The sequence below is a fragment of the Vespa crabro genome, chromosome 1 (assembly GCF_910589235.1).
Source record: "Vespa crabro chromosome 1, iyVesCrab1.2, whole genome shotgun sequence".
NCBI lineage: Eukaryota > Metazoa > Arthropoda > Insecta > Hymenoptera > Vespidae > Vespa > Vespa crabro.
Genome location: NC_060955.1, coordinates 18,953,658 through 18,967,914, shown reverse-complemented (window position 1 = coordinate 18,967,914; position 14,257 = coordinate 18,953,658). Strand labels below are relative to the sequence as shown.

The 14,257-nt window shown below is 26.2% G+C and overlaps 2 protein-coding genes across 3 annotated transcripts; both read right to left on the bottom strand.

The window, feature by feature from the left end:
- Positions 1-1,492: 1,492 nt before the first annotated feature.
- LOC124427472 (ubiquitin carboxyl-terminal hydrolase 8-like) lies at positions 1,493-7,810 on the bottom strand. 2 transcript variants are annotated; one of them, XM_046970445.1, is made up of 12 exons: positions 7,608-7,810; positions 7,114-7,382; positions 6,582-6,952; positions 5,606-6,470; positions 5,326-5,492; positions 5,099-5,234; positions 4,680-4,835; positions 3,136-3,372; positions 2,901-3,005; positions 2,617-2,823; positions 2,162-2,511; positions 1,493-2,088 (listed from the first exon to the last, which is right to left on the bottom strand). In XM_046970445.1, exons 2-12 carry the CDS (start codon positions 7,363-7,365, stop codon positions 1,974-1,976), a joined length of 2,961 nt encoding a protein of 986 aa, XP_046826401.1. In that variant the 5' UTR covers positions 7,366-7,382; positions 7,608-7,810; the 3' UTR covers positions 1,493-1,973. The 2 variants fall into 2 exon arrangements, with proteins under 2 accessions (XP_046826401.1, XP_046826393.1); XM_046970437.1 differs by having other exon boundaries at positions 7,615-7,810.
- Positions 7,811-8,071: 261 nt separating this feature from the next.
- Positions 8,072-14,242, bottom strand: LOC124423926 (DNA repair protein RAD50). Its single transcript, XM_046962303.1, has 18 exons — positions 13,838-14,242; positions 13,432-13,669; positions 13,192-13,341; positions 12,670-13,111; positions 12,445-12,596; positions 12,155-12,356; positions 11,857-12,080; positions 11,419-11,784; positions 11,212-11,332; positions 10,718-11,096; positions 10,403-10,608; positions 10,006-10,343; positions 9,495-9,914; positions 9,289-9,414; positions 8,925-9,200; positions 8,721-8,854; positions 8,508-8,639; positions 8,072-8,413 (listed from the first exon to the last, which is right to left on the bottom strand). The coding sequence occupies exons 2-18, from the start codon at positions 13,657-13,659 to the stop codon at positions 8,206-8,208; spliced, it is 4,104 nt and encodes a 1,367-aa protein (XP_046818259.1). The 5' UTR covers positions 13,660-13,669; positions 13,838-14,242; the 3' UTR covers positions 8,072-8,205.
- Between the last annotated feature and the right edge of the window lie 15 nt (positions 14,243-14,257).

Genomic DNA, 14,257 nt, shown 5'->3' with positions numbered 1-14,257 from the left:
ACGAAGGCAATATAACAGATTTAGATCTAATATAGATCCAAAATCCGTATCTTCCCTTTATTATCACGTCATTCTTATAAATCCATCTCGACGGAAACGAGGAATGTCATTCTCATTCTGTGAGTACTCGGATCTTGGATATGGAGAAGGCACGATATCGTCCCGCAATTAAATTTGAAATAATTTCAGCCAGTCTGGAGACGATATAAAGTGAAAAGGAATAGCTCGTAAACAGAGAGTAGACATTTTTACGAGCGTTATTGATTTCGGATAACTAACGGTGATTAATGTTACGAGAGTTTCTACGACTCGTAAAGTTAGCATACATAGGTGGGTGGGGATATTCCGATCCTTAGATTTGCTTTCTCTCTTTCTCCCTCTTTTTTCTCTTGTCTCTTTCTCTCTCTCTCTCTCTCTCTCTCTCTCTTTCTCATTCTCTCTTTGTGTGTCTGTCTCCCTCTTTCTTTTTCTCCCTTATAGCCATTTTATTTCATTACGATCGCCTTCGATGGAAAATCTAGAGCATTGATTCCGTGAATTTATTATTGTGTTAAGCCGTTAATATTTGCACTCATGGACTTTAAATCAATGGAAAATATTCTAATTGAAATATGAAAAAAGTTAGCACGGTCAGATGTGACGAAGGAGGGTGCCAAGAAAAGGGAGCACAAACTGGCAATTACGTTTCTGTCTCCTGTATTAAAGGATAAAATATAAATTGTCTTAACGAGAGTTATGCAAAGAAGAATGATAAAAAGTTTTTGATTAAGATATTTTCAAGAGATCTATACTGTAGTACACGTTAGCAACGTTATTAACGGTATTGCCCACTTTTATTGCCTTACTAAATACTAAGTCTTTTAATACTTTTCTTATTTTAAATTAAAATGTTAAATGAAAACCGAGACTCTTAATTATAAACAAAATGATATATATGTAAGTGATCAAAGAAAAACGCAAACGTCATATGTCTGATCTTTCGTTCATTCACCATCATACATGTATAATTCAATCTAATAATTGTATATTTCCAAGAAAATTATTCTTCATAATAATACATAATCCTACTAGAAACTAAATATAATTTAGTTGTACCATATTTTAATATTATTTTAACGATTATTTACTTTTAATCATTATATACATTGCTGCAAAATAATACTATATTAAGTCGTTATATATTTTCTAAATATAAATGGAATAGTATATAACATTTATCATTAAAGAAAATAGGCAGATTATATATATAATTATAGTTATACATTATTTTTAATGCAAAAGTAAAAAAACATCTAATTATAATATTCCTTCTTGAATTTAGCACTATAGCACTATATATATAAAATTTTTATTCGAAAACACGATTTTCATTTTTTTCCATATATTTGATATATTTCATCGAGGCATTAACATTTTTATCGTCATTGATTAATTTTTTTGTCTTAATACTTGCATATTAATTCAAAAATATAATATAATTTAAAATAAATGATAATACAATGATTATTAATTTTTAATTTACAGATACTATAATATTCTTCAATCATTTTTTGTTTAAATCGAGCGTAACAAAATTAATTTATCTCCTTTCCATGATTAAACATAGTACAAGCTACAAAAACAGATTCATGTTTTCCTAAATATGTAACAATACAAAGACCTATTGCGACACGATCTCGCATTCTTTGATGTATACTTATCACAATATAAAATAGTTACAATATATATTTTCACTATTTATTTACATATTTATAAGGACTCCAGCACCACTAAAGCTTTTTATATTTTTGCAAAATGATATAAGCTTGTTTGCAATGATCTTCTTGTAAATATACAAAGTTTAATTTGTTTTATAATTTATAATAGAAAATAAAGATTTACATAGCCAAAAGACATTTTTTTCTGAAATAAAAAAAAAAAAAAAAAAAAACAAAAAGCAAAATTTTTTGTACAACAAATTTTATATCCTTGTACTAAATATATGTATTTGATAAAGATGTATAAAAAAGTAGATAGGCACTATTATTCTGAGATTTTACTTGACTTGGTGATACTTCTGTCACAGTTTGATCATCGTATTTATACCATCTAGAAAAAAAAACAGGTAATCATAATCTCCAACATATTTAATAAAAAGAATATAATGAGTTTTTAAACTTACTTATTTTGGACACTATTTTTGCAAAATGCAGTATAATGACCACCTTCCATTGTTCCATAATGATTAGACATAGCATATAAATTATAAGTACAAAAACGTGCATTGTTCATAGGTGCATCATGATCTATAATAAGATATGGTTTTAAATTAAATTCTTTCAAAGGAAAATCAACCGTAGTATTTCTTTTCTCAAGCCATCCACCACTTTCCGCAAAACGATTTAAGTGTATTACAATGATAGGTGCAAGTTTTATAAAGTCAAACTTTTTTGTTGCTTCACGTGGTGCTTGACATTTAGGACACTTCCATCCAATTACTTTTTGTCCTGTTACAAATCTTTGTATACAATCCTATAAATATAGTTAGATAAAATTAGGTGATACATTAGAACAATATCCAATATAAAATCTCATTAAGAAATTAAGTATTTTTTTTTTGCTATATTTTAAACTTACATCCAGTGTACATCTATTTGTATGTGGCAATGACATAGTCAAACTATTAAAAGTTTCATATGTTGTGCTATCTTTTTGGCATGAACTACAAGTAATAGTTGACCTTAATTGTCCAAAAAATAATTCAGAAATAATTGATTCTTGAGAGTCCATAGCCTTATCCCATTCCTTTTCAGCAGTAGTCATTTTAACTTGTATTTTAACTTTCTGTAAACGAAAGACAAGTCAACTCAATATGGTGTATAAATATAAATATTTAAAGTGTATTTTATTTATAATATTACCTTTCTAAGTTCACTATGCATCCAATCTAAAAGGAATGTCAAAAATTCATGAGAATCCTGCTGCTCATAACTACTAAATTGAAGTTTATATTGTCCAATGGCCACCTATCACAAAACAAATTTCATTGTATATACATATTATCATATTAATTCATAATATTTAACTATAAAATAATGTAAAATAAATGCAATTTTTAATCAAATTAATATATAATATATATCAATTTAAAAATACCTTCAGACAATGTGGAGATATTCTTTTATACTGGCCTGTCCAAAGTGCTTTTATTACTTCAGCAACATTTGTTACAACTTGAGTTTGTGAAACATTTTCATTATTTCTATTTAAATCGTCGGCATATAAATTATCGATGAAATATGTTGATAATTTTGGTGTATTACTTAGGCACTGTATGATACTATTCATATAACAAGAATTGCCTAAATTCTTTAGTCCAGTTATACCTGGATGCTGTTAAAAGAAACAAAATATTTTATTTCCATTACTTAATATTATTACTAACTAAACTATAAAAAAATAATAATCCAAGTACACATGTGATTATCTAAAATACACACACACACACACACACATACACAAAGTAATTATATATAAAATTTAAATATATCATGAGAGTGATCTAATTGGAATAAATTGTTATACAGAATATTATAATATATAATTGTCATTTCACCTAATATACTTACTCTTTTAAAATAACTAACAATTTGTTGTGGATTAAATTTTGCATGCAAATAAACCATTATTGTAACATTTTTCTTTTATACAAAATTTTATATATTGTGCACTATAATGCGTTAATGTAAGCAATTTTTATTATTTAGAACACACCATTGCAATAATTAAATAATTCATTGATATCAAAAAATTAAATTCCGAAAGAACTAAGAAATTATTAGCACATATTTGAACACTGTCACGTGTATAAATGACAGCAACCGGTGTGGGCGAACAGATTGGATTGAGAATCCCCACATGTGTTTATATATATATATATATATATAGACACGTGTGGATAAATCGATTCTTTATAGTATATATATATATATAACATAATGTACTTGACCAACTAATTTTCACATATCGCGTATATATTTAGATATAATATGGAGATATATATATATATAATCAGAAGTATTCTTACTGTATTCTTACTGGTATTTACGTAAATAAAAATGTAAGAAAAAGAAAGAAAAAGGAATAGAGAGAGAGAGAGAGAGAGGAGAGAAAACGTGCGCGTGAGGGAGAAAGAGAGAGAGAGAGGAGAGAAAACGTGCGCGTGAGAGAGAAAGAGAGAGAGAGAGGAGAGAAAACGTGCGCGTGAGAGAGAAAGAGAGAGAGAGAGAGAGGAGAGAAAACGTGCGCGTGAGAGAGAAAAAAATACTTCGACAGACTTCATTGTAATCAGATAATTGCTTAGAACGCTTAGAGTTTAGTTATATTCAAAACGTGACTTCCCTTGAATCCTTTAATCGCATAAATATCAAATGTCATAGCATTTATGTAATAGTTACCAAAAATTATAATAATATAAAAAAAATAAAAATCACATGCTTTACCATTTTTTGTATGTTAACAAAATAACAGAAAAAAAAAAAAAAACTGTTATGAAAATTGTATTATTTTTGCATTCAAATCTTAAAGCAAGCTAAATTACATTTAAAAAACGAAAAACTATTTACTATGCAAGCTGGATATAAATTTTATTAACATAACATAACGAAGCTTTTTTCTAATTTTAATGATAAATTACTTACTACATTCCCATGAATAGGAGTTAACTTTTCTTCAATACTTCCCCAATTAAAACGTTGAAGTCTGTTGGTCTCATTATTGAAACGAGTATGTTGGTATTGTGAAGAAATTTGTGGTTTAGAAGATCTGTCTACTTCCGGGGCCTTATGATCCCTCATCTACATCCAATATGGATGATTCAAATTTAATATAAAAACCAATAATGATATATCATAAGAAAATGAAAACAAATAAAAATTAAATAATTCATTTGTTCTCATTTACATATTTTACATGCATGGCGCATGAAAAAAGAAAGAAGTCTGTTTCAAAATACTATTCGATATTTTATATGTCAACAATTTTATAAATATTCATTATTCATCTCTTATTGCTTTGTATAAGTCTAAATTTATATATATATTATAAATATATAACTTACTTGCATTAAATTAGGACTAGAATGTGAACGTTCTAACCCACTACTGATAGAACTATCAGTTTTAAGAGGTTCCATATGAATATCTTTGTCATTCTGTTTTATGGATATATCTTTATGATCTTTTTCTAAAGATCTTCTGTTAACAATAAAGAATATGTACAATAAGATATTAGAATAGTAATGATAATGTCTTTTGAAAGAAATGATAATATTATTTGCATACTTACTCATGCAATCTTTTTCTATGTCCACTAATATCTTTCAAACGTTGTCGTACTATATGAAGATTAAAATCAAGCTTGCTTTTTTCTTCTTGGTCCTCATTAGAGAATTGAATTGTACCTACTTCTTTATATTTATTTAATTCTTTCTCATTTTTATTATGAATTTTTTGCTATAAAAAGAATATTTAAATTTACAATTTAAGTATAAAAAAAATATGGTATTAAGAATACATAATTTTTTTATTTTCAATGGCATATATAAAAAAAAGAAAAATATTTATACCAATATATTAAGTTCAGAGTTCATTGATTCCAAATCTGTGTGTATGGTTGAATCTTCCTTAAAACCTTTATTTTTTATATTCTGATTATATAAAGAAGTTTCTGTATCATAAATCTTTTGTTCTAGCTTTTCCATTTCTCTACAAGATTCATTTAATTCTTTCATCAGACGTAACACTTCTTTTGAATTAGGATCAGATGTTTTTAATGAAGTGGGTTTATTACTTCTATCAATAATTGGTTTAGTTATTATATTTTGTTGTAATAATTTGGCAGGAATATTTCTTTCTCGATTTATAGTTTCTCCATATACAGATTTATAAATGCCAGTAGTTTTTTCAGCCGATAAATTGATATTGTTATTGGACAATGTTGAGGATATAGTGCTGTTTATTTTAGTTTCGAAATTGTTAAGCAATTGTCTGTCATCTAAAGAATCTTGTATAATGCTCTTATCTTTTATAAAATTAGATTTAATTTGAGATTGTTTCTTAATAGCATTTTCATCATCATTATTCACCCAGATAGGATAACTATCTAATACAAAATCTTCCAAAATATCATTATTCGCTTCAACTGTTTCAGAAATTGTTACATTAGGATTTGTTGTATGTGCAGGATATCTCATTAACCATTCATTGTAACCACCATCCAATATTACTATCTTTTTATATTTTGTAGCTGGATCCCACTTCAGTAATGTCTCTTTAAATATGTTTAAAGGGTTAGAAGATGATAGTGACTCTTTCTTTGTTTTCCAATCTAGTAAAACTAGTATATCAACATATCGTGATCCACGTGTACGAAAAAGTTCTCTTGATTTTATATTTTTTGCAAGATCTTTTTCGTAATGACTTGCTGCCTTACTAAAACATAATATATATATATATATATATATAATTATATATATAATAATATAATTCAATATTATTTTTTATGTCATAGTTATACTTGATATAAGATAATTTAAATTTTACCCTTCACTAATTTCATCTTCTGGAATGTTTATACATTTACATGTATTTATTTGTGACATTTTATAATCACTTTGTGGTCTAATGTCAATTATTAAAAATCTTAAATCTTCTTTTCGCATTATTTGATATAATTGATTACAAGGTATAAATTCTTCTATTTCTGTATTCAATGGATCGTCTGTTGGTGTTTCTGGAAACTTCAATGTTACGTCGGAAAATACTTTACACTTCTCATTTGTAGAAGGAAGAATATCTAAATCCATTTGATCTACAGAACCCTTTCCATCAAGGATCGTCTTTTTTAAATTTTGACTATATTTTGCTTCTAACTTCTCTGATAATGTTTTAATTAATTGCTCTACATTTTTTATCTAGTACAAAGATAACAATATGTTTATATTAATCACTTATCTTTTTTAATTGTACATTAGAAAAATATTACTTTAAAATAGTCAACAAAATATATGTAAATATATATATATATATATATATATATATATATATATATATATATATATATATATCATCCAACCTGATCATTATCTATTTTTTGAAGATAAAATTTTTTATCTCTACTTTTTATCCACTTCACAGCATTTAACCATCTTGTGAAATATACAAAAGCTACACTGTCATCTTCTTTTTCTAGGTTTTCTTGGCCTTTTTTATACATCTTAGGAAGCCTAATAAGTATATTATTAAGGCTCATTCCTTCATAGTTGATATATGCTTTATTTTGTAATTGTTTCAATCTATCATATGGTAAATTCAATCCCTCAGACATGATTCAACTTTCTTGTTCTATAAAATATAGATTTGTTGTTCTGTTATATATAGATTTGTGAATATACAAATTGATTTTATAACCAAAAAAATATGAAAAGATGAACACTTCGATAAAAATTATCTTTTGTAGTCCAAAAGCGATTCATTTGTATATTATGCATGTTTATAATAATGCTTCATGATTTATAAATTAATTAACAATTAATATTACTATTAATTAATCATATTGACAGACCATACCACTTACGTCAAAGATTACACTTTGTGAATTAATCAATACAAGAATACGTATATAAACACATATAATGTGTTTCTTATTTGTACATACGTATATTATAAAACATTTATGTTATTAACATAAATCTATTACATATTACAATCCGCTTTACAGCCGTTTTCGAAGTAATAATACTCGAATAATACTCTTATAGAATTGTCACATTGTACATACATGAACCACATTTCATGTATAGAGTGGACAAATATTTCAAAATACATAAATGCCGCGAAACTACATTACCGGCAGTGATATGGGAACTGGGGGAGGGGGGAGAGGAATTTAATAGACAATACACATTACATATCAAATTAATATTACATTTAATCAACAATAGAGATTACATATAAAATGTATCAAAATAAAAAAAGGTGTTTTTAATTTCTTTTTTTTCTTTTTCTTTTTTGTAAAAATGAAATATCAAATATTCATAAAAAATACATTTCTTATTGTTAATGACAAATATTATAAGCACTTCAATATCACTATGCAATAATTAAATACATATAAATATGTAATACAAATATGGTAACAAAAACGTATTCTCTCAATTTCTTACTTTTATAATTTAAAAACAAATCGTTTCTTTGCTGGTCTATTGTTATCATCATCCTTTCTATTATCGAAGGTTCTTTTTTTCGACTGTATTTGTTGAGAGCTATCATTCCTTCCATCTTCCTCCATATCAGATAATACAAGTTCTTGTTTAGGAAGCGGTTCGTGAAAGGGATCTGTTCCCATTTCACGAAATCGTATTGATGATAGACCACTAAAAAAAAGAAAAGAAAAAAAACATTTATATCTATACGTATACAATATTGTCATTCTGTATAATAAATATAATAAAGAATATAAAAACGCACTTTTCCTTACGATAAAGTTCATAATAGCCAACGCTATTATTTAGTTGAGCAAGTTTTACTAAAAATTTCTCATCATGACTAATCACGATTAGTTGGAAATTCTTTTGATATCGCGATCTTATTTTTACAATCCTGTAAAGAAATCAGGATTGTAAATCATAATTATCAGGATCAAATCATAATTATCATTATTATAATAAACATGCTACATACATATTGAGAGCATCCGCTAAACTATTCATGTTCTCTTCATCTAAATTTGTAGTTGGCTCATCAAGAGCAAGAACTCCACAATCTTTGCAAAAAGTTTCAGCTAATGCAAGTCTTATAATAATTGATGCTAAAACCTAAAATATAAGTGAATATAATACTTATAAAAAAAAACATGAACTTATTATCTCAGACAGAATTATGTACTTTTTGACCTGCACTGCAACGTCCTCGCATATCCATTTCCCTTCCATTCTTTATTTGAACTAATTTATAATCATAAGATCTACGCCCAGACGCTGTACCTGAAGTATCATTTGTACGAATCTCTATAGAAGATGTATCATTCCCGATATATATAGCTTTCCAAAGTTTTTTAATTATTTTATTTACAGTCGCCATACGTTCTTTGTGATATTTCATCATTGCAGCATCTAACACCTTGCAGTATTTTTTTAAATCTGACACTGCTTCATTTTGTATCTAAATTATATATTATTCACAATAATTATAAACATTAATTATTATATAAAAAAAGAATGCAATAAAAGAAATATGTCATTGCGGGTACCGTTAATTCAATACATTTATCCATATAATTTTTACGAGCTAATCTATAATTCTCCTTTTGAAGTTCTTCAGTATATTGCAACAATGTCCTTTCTAATTCTTCTTGCTTTCCCTTTGCTACATTTTTCTAAAATTATATGATGTTTTATATATTTTATTTATTTAATTAAAATATTTTCATTTGTGATAATTTATTAAATATTTTACCTTTCGTAACAAACTTTCTTCATGATTTTTGAACTTTTGCCACTTTTCCATCATCTGCTTGTAATTCATATTTTCAAGCTTCTCATTTAGATTTTGACATTGTTTCTCTAAATCCTGTGCAGTTAATTGAAGTTTCCTTAATTTAAGATTATCATTCAAATTTCTTTTACGCGTTTCTTGATGACTGATATCATCCTTTAGATCTTTAATCTTTGTTTGTAATTTATTTTTCTCCGTATCATTTTCAATAATTTTTCCTTCATAAGTTTTTATCTCATGTTCTAATTTCGTTAAAGTATCAAGAATATTACATTGATTGAAAGTATTAACTTCATTTTGAATTTTATTCAAATCAAATAATTGTCTTCCTCTTTCTGTCACTATTTTTCTATCGTCCTCCTCTTTTATCCAATTTTCTTTCTAGATATCAAGTAAAAATTAAATATAATGAATTTATATAATTGTGTAAACAATTATATATAAATGTGAACGTAGTTTTATAAATACATACTTTTAATAGATCCAATTGACAAACAGCTGTTTCTAACTTGCTGTCTTCAGACGAAAATCTATCTTGTAATTTTTGCACTGATTCTATTAACATTACTTGCCGTGAATATAATTCTGTTTGCTTATCTCGCAATTCTTTTAATCTTTGCATATCCGATTGTATTTTTAATTGTTCTTCAAACAAGATGTTTCGTTCTTCCCGAGCATGTTGCAATTTCTCATTAAATGTATTTAATTTTGTCTGTAAATACTGTATTTGATCGCGAGATTTCTTTAAAGAAGCTTTTAATGAATCTCGTTGAGCTTGTGCCTCAGAAACAGTTCTAGTATTATTAGTTCCTAAATAAGATATAAAATAAGTATAATTATATTATAGTCTTTTACTAATTTCATCATACCTGTTTTAACCATTAGTTCTTCTATATTAAGTATTTTTTCCTTAAGATTATTCGTTTCATCTATTAATCGGTCCCAAAGCATAACATTTTCAAATAGACTTTTGGATTTATTTAAAATATCTTCAGGAATAGCTTTTAACTTTTCTTTTTCTTGTATATTTGCTTGATGCTTTGTCAATTGTTCCTTCGTACTTATTAGATTCTCTCTAATTTTTAGATTAAAATAAGAATTTAATGAATTATATTCAATAAAAAAAAAAAAAAAAAAAAAAAAAAAATGTAAAATAAAAAAGTAAAAAAATGAATATAACTTACTCTAATTTAGGTATTTCAACATCTTCCAATAGACTTATCTTCTCTACAATTGGTTTTAATTGTAACATAGTATCATATTTATTTTGTTCCATTTTTAAATTTGCTTCGCAACGTTTAAGAATTTCGGGTTGATTTTTGATATCACCTTCCATTTCTTTTACTAAAGCATCTACCTCATATGACTCATCAAAATTTCTATGGCACAAAGGGCAACAAGGATCTTGTTTTTTGATTTGCTTTAAGTATTCTTTATAAGCAGTATTTTTATATGCATATATTCCTCTTTTATCTTGTAAATCTTTTACTTTTTTTGATTGTAGCAATAACACTTCATCGAAATCTTTATAATCACAAACAGAAGATATTTTCTGTTTATCAGCTAAAAAACAGAATTACAACTAAGTAATAACAAATAAGATTTATAAAACATATTATAACCACACACTCACACAAAATGTACAGATCTGTCTATTGTTTTAAGATAATACACTTACACTGTAATTCTGATTGTTTATTTTGAAGTTCCTCTTCGTTATATTTCAACGTCGTTTTTATAGTTACTAATTTTTGTTGTTCTGTTTGTATATCATGAGTCGTTGTTTCTATACGATCCATCTAAAATGAATTAATAATACATTATTGTACTGCTATCAATGACTGCTTCACAATGAAAAATATTTATTAAGAAATTAAAATCATACTAATTTTTGTTGTACTGGATCCAATATATCTTTTAGTTTGGTATGAGGTAAGGTATCACTTTCAAGCAACATCTTAATTGTATCTTCATGTTTCTTTTTAAAACATTCTACTTCTTTTTCTTTTGTTTCCATTGTTGAATTATGTAATGCCATCTCAGCTTGCAATGTAGCATGTTTATGTAAAACTTCTATCTCTGCATCAATAGCAGTTATCTCTAACTCCAATGCATCTCTTATAGCAGTTTCATCATTTATTTGCTCTTTTATATTATTAACATCACAAGACTGAGATAAATCATCAATTTTTTTATTTATATCTATAAGTTTTGTTTCTACAGAACATAATTTATTAGCAGCAACTCCAATCTACAATTTAAGACAATATTTATATATGTCAATATTCTTTATTACATTTCCAGATAATTAATAAATACTAACCTGAGTAATTTCAGTACGAATTTTATTTATTTGATCTCTTGTTTCAGTAACTTCATTATCTTTAATATTCATCTCTGATTCTGTCTTTGAACGTTCAGAACGTAGTACATCAATCTCTTTTTGGAGCTTTTCCTCTTCTTCATGTCGCTTCTGCCGTTTAACTTCTGTTTCATGCTTAAGATTTTCTATCTTATTTTCAAGATTCTTAACAAGTGCTGTTATTTCTTTAAATATATAATTTATTGTTAATATTATTATCAAATTATGAACAGACATAAATGTGTAATAATAACCATACCAATATCAGATGTATTTTTATCAACTAGTGTTCTCATATTCCATTCAGATAACATATCATTGAGTGTTTTATTACGATAAGAAATTTTTTTTTCTTGATCTTGCATTTTTTGCTTTAATGTACCAACAGAAATTCTTTTTTCTGTTATTATATTTACTATCTTGGCCTCACTTAATGCAATTTGTTGCAACTTCTTTTCTACCTATGTAATTAATATTTATTTAAATTACACAAATGATCAATAATTAAATAAATTAGATTAAAATTCCATATCAAATGTTAAATTTTACCTCTGTTATTTCAGAAGCTTTCTTTAATAAATTATTATCATATTGTTCTAAACGGTTAGTTAATTCAGTCATGCTTCCATTAAAAACTTGTATATTTTCTTCTAATGATTCAATTTGTTGTTTGTTGATATCATATTCTAATTGCTTTTTATCTATATAAAAATGAATTTTTATTATCATTCTCTTAAAAAAAATATAAATCTAAATTACGTATTTAACAGCTACCTCTTTCAGCTACTAAAGTTTTATACTGTGTATCCATTTTTCCAATTTCACGAATTTTTTCAATTATAGGTTCAAGTTCCTTATCGATTGTCGTTATTTCATTTGTGGTATCTTCTAATCTGTTCCTAGTATTTTGACGTTTTTTCTCTTTGTCTTCAACTTCATTAACAACATTTTTCAATGCATCTTTCTGTACTTTAAAAACACGCAAACCCTGTTCCATATTTTTAATGCACTTTAAAAAATTCTCAAGGGCCTTGTTAAATCTAACACTTTCAAAGATCTCATCAAACTTTTCTTTTAACTTTTTCCCATCATCTAATGGCCAACTCAATTCTTCTTGATGACAAAATATCACATAATTCAAGATTGACTTGGAAACACCCATTGCTGATATTACTTCTGTATTTACATCGATACATCGGTTTGTTACTGATACTGCCTATATTGAAAAATATAAAAAATACAATTAGAACAATAAAATCATAAATCTGTTATACAGATGACTGAATGATTAATTACTTTGGTTGTACCCTTTTCTCTCCTACTTAATGTACTATCTACAGTTTTGAATCTTGATGTTGTTCCTGAATACAAACATTCAATTGTTCTACATATCGTGTAACTACATCCATTAGCATTTACAAATTCAGCTTTAACAAATCCTTTTACCTATTATAAATAATATTATAATTTAATATTATAATATTGTTTTTATAAAAGAAAGTTAGTAAATAACGTCAGTTATAAATGTTTACATACTACACGAGAGCCTGATGTATGTTTATCATGAATAAATGCTTTTCCTCTATCAGAACCTGGTGGAAAATCGCCGGTTGTGGCAAATTTTAATGATTCAATCAAAGTTGTTTTCCCAGTGCCATTTGGTCCAAGAATAAGTGTTAAAGGACGCGTAAAACGTATTCTCGGTTGATCTTGTTCATCAAAATTTCGAACACCACAAATCGACATTTGACGTATTCGAGACATTTTAAATTTTCTAAAATTAAACAAATAATACATAAATAAGATATCAAACTAATACATAATAATATATAAGATATCAAACTTAATAATTCATGTTCTATTAATTTTTATTTAGATTATTCATATATGTATATTATTTATAAATATATATATATATATACGTATTAGTTTTAATAATTACCTTGTTTTTAAAATATCAGCTTAATAAATTTAAACAATTTTCTATGATATTTTATTCCTGCTGCTGCTTTATCGTTTCTCCTTTTTACTTTATACCGCGCAATAGAAGACGTTATACGTTCTAACAAATGAATAAAGATTTTTGACTTTTGATTGAGGATATCATTGGATAGATTTTAACGAATCAAATTACGCCAATAATTTTGAGTCCAAGATTTCATCTAATAATCCACGGTTATTTTATTATTCAGTTGTGTTGAAGATTCAAAAGAATTGAAAGGTTTTCAAAAAGTGGATTGGTCGCAAGATAAAATTGTGGGATTCTAACCTAATATTTTCTAGTCTGATTGGTTGAGTCCTTAGGAGTCATTACAAATGGTTAACTGTTTATAAATATAAAATAATAACAAATGATAAAATA

Excerpts from the sequence above, each read along its gene's own strand:
- LOC124427472 (XM_046970445.1), bottom strand. The coding sequence starts at position 7,365 with ATGTCTGAGGGATTGAATTTACCATATGATAGATTGAAACAATTACAA. Across the intron at positions 5,235-5,325 it reads CATAGAAAAAGATTGCATGA|AAGATCTTTAGAAAAAGATC; the intron begins GTAAGTATGCAA and ends TATTGTTAACAG. Across the intron at positions 3,006-3,135 it reads TATCTCCACATTGTCTGAAG|GTGGCCATTGGACAATATAA; the intron begins GTATTTTTAAAT and ends GTTTTGTGATAG.
- LOC124423926 (XM_046962303.1), bottom strand. The coding sequence starts at position 13,659 with ATGTCTCGAATACGTCAAATGTCGATTTGTGGTGTTCGAAATTTTGAT. Across the intron at positions 9,415-9,494 it reads AAGAAAGTTTGTTACGAAAG|AAAAATGTAGCAAAGGGAAA; the intron begins GTAAAATATTTA and ends ATATAATTTTAG. Across the intron at positions 8,414-8,507 it reads GAACTTTATCGTAAGGAAAA|TGGTCTATCATCAATACGAT; the intron begins GTGCGTTTTTAT and ends TCTTTTTTTTAG.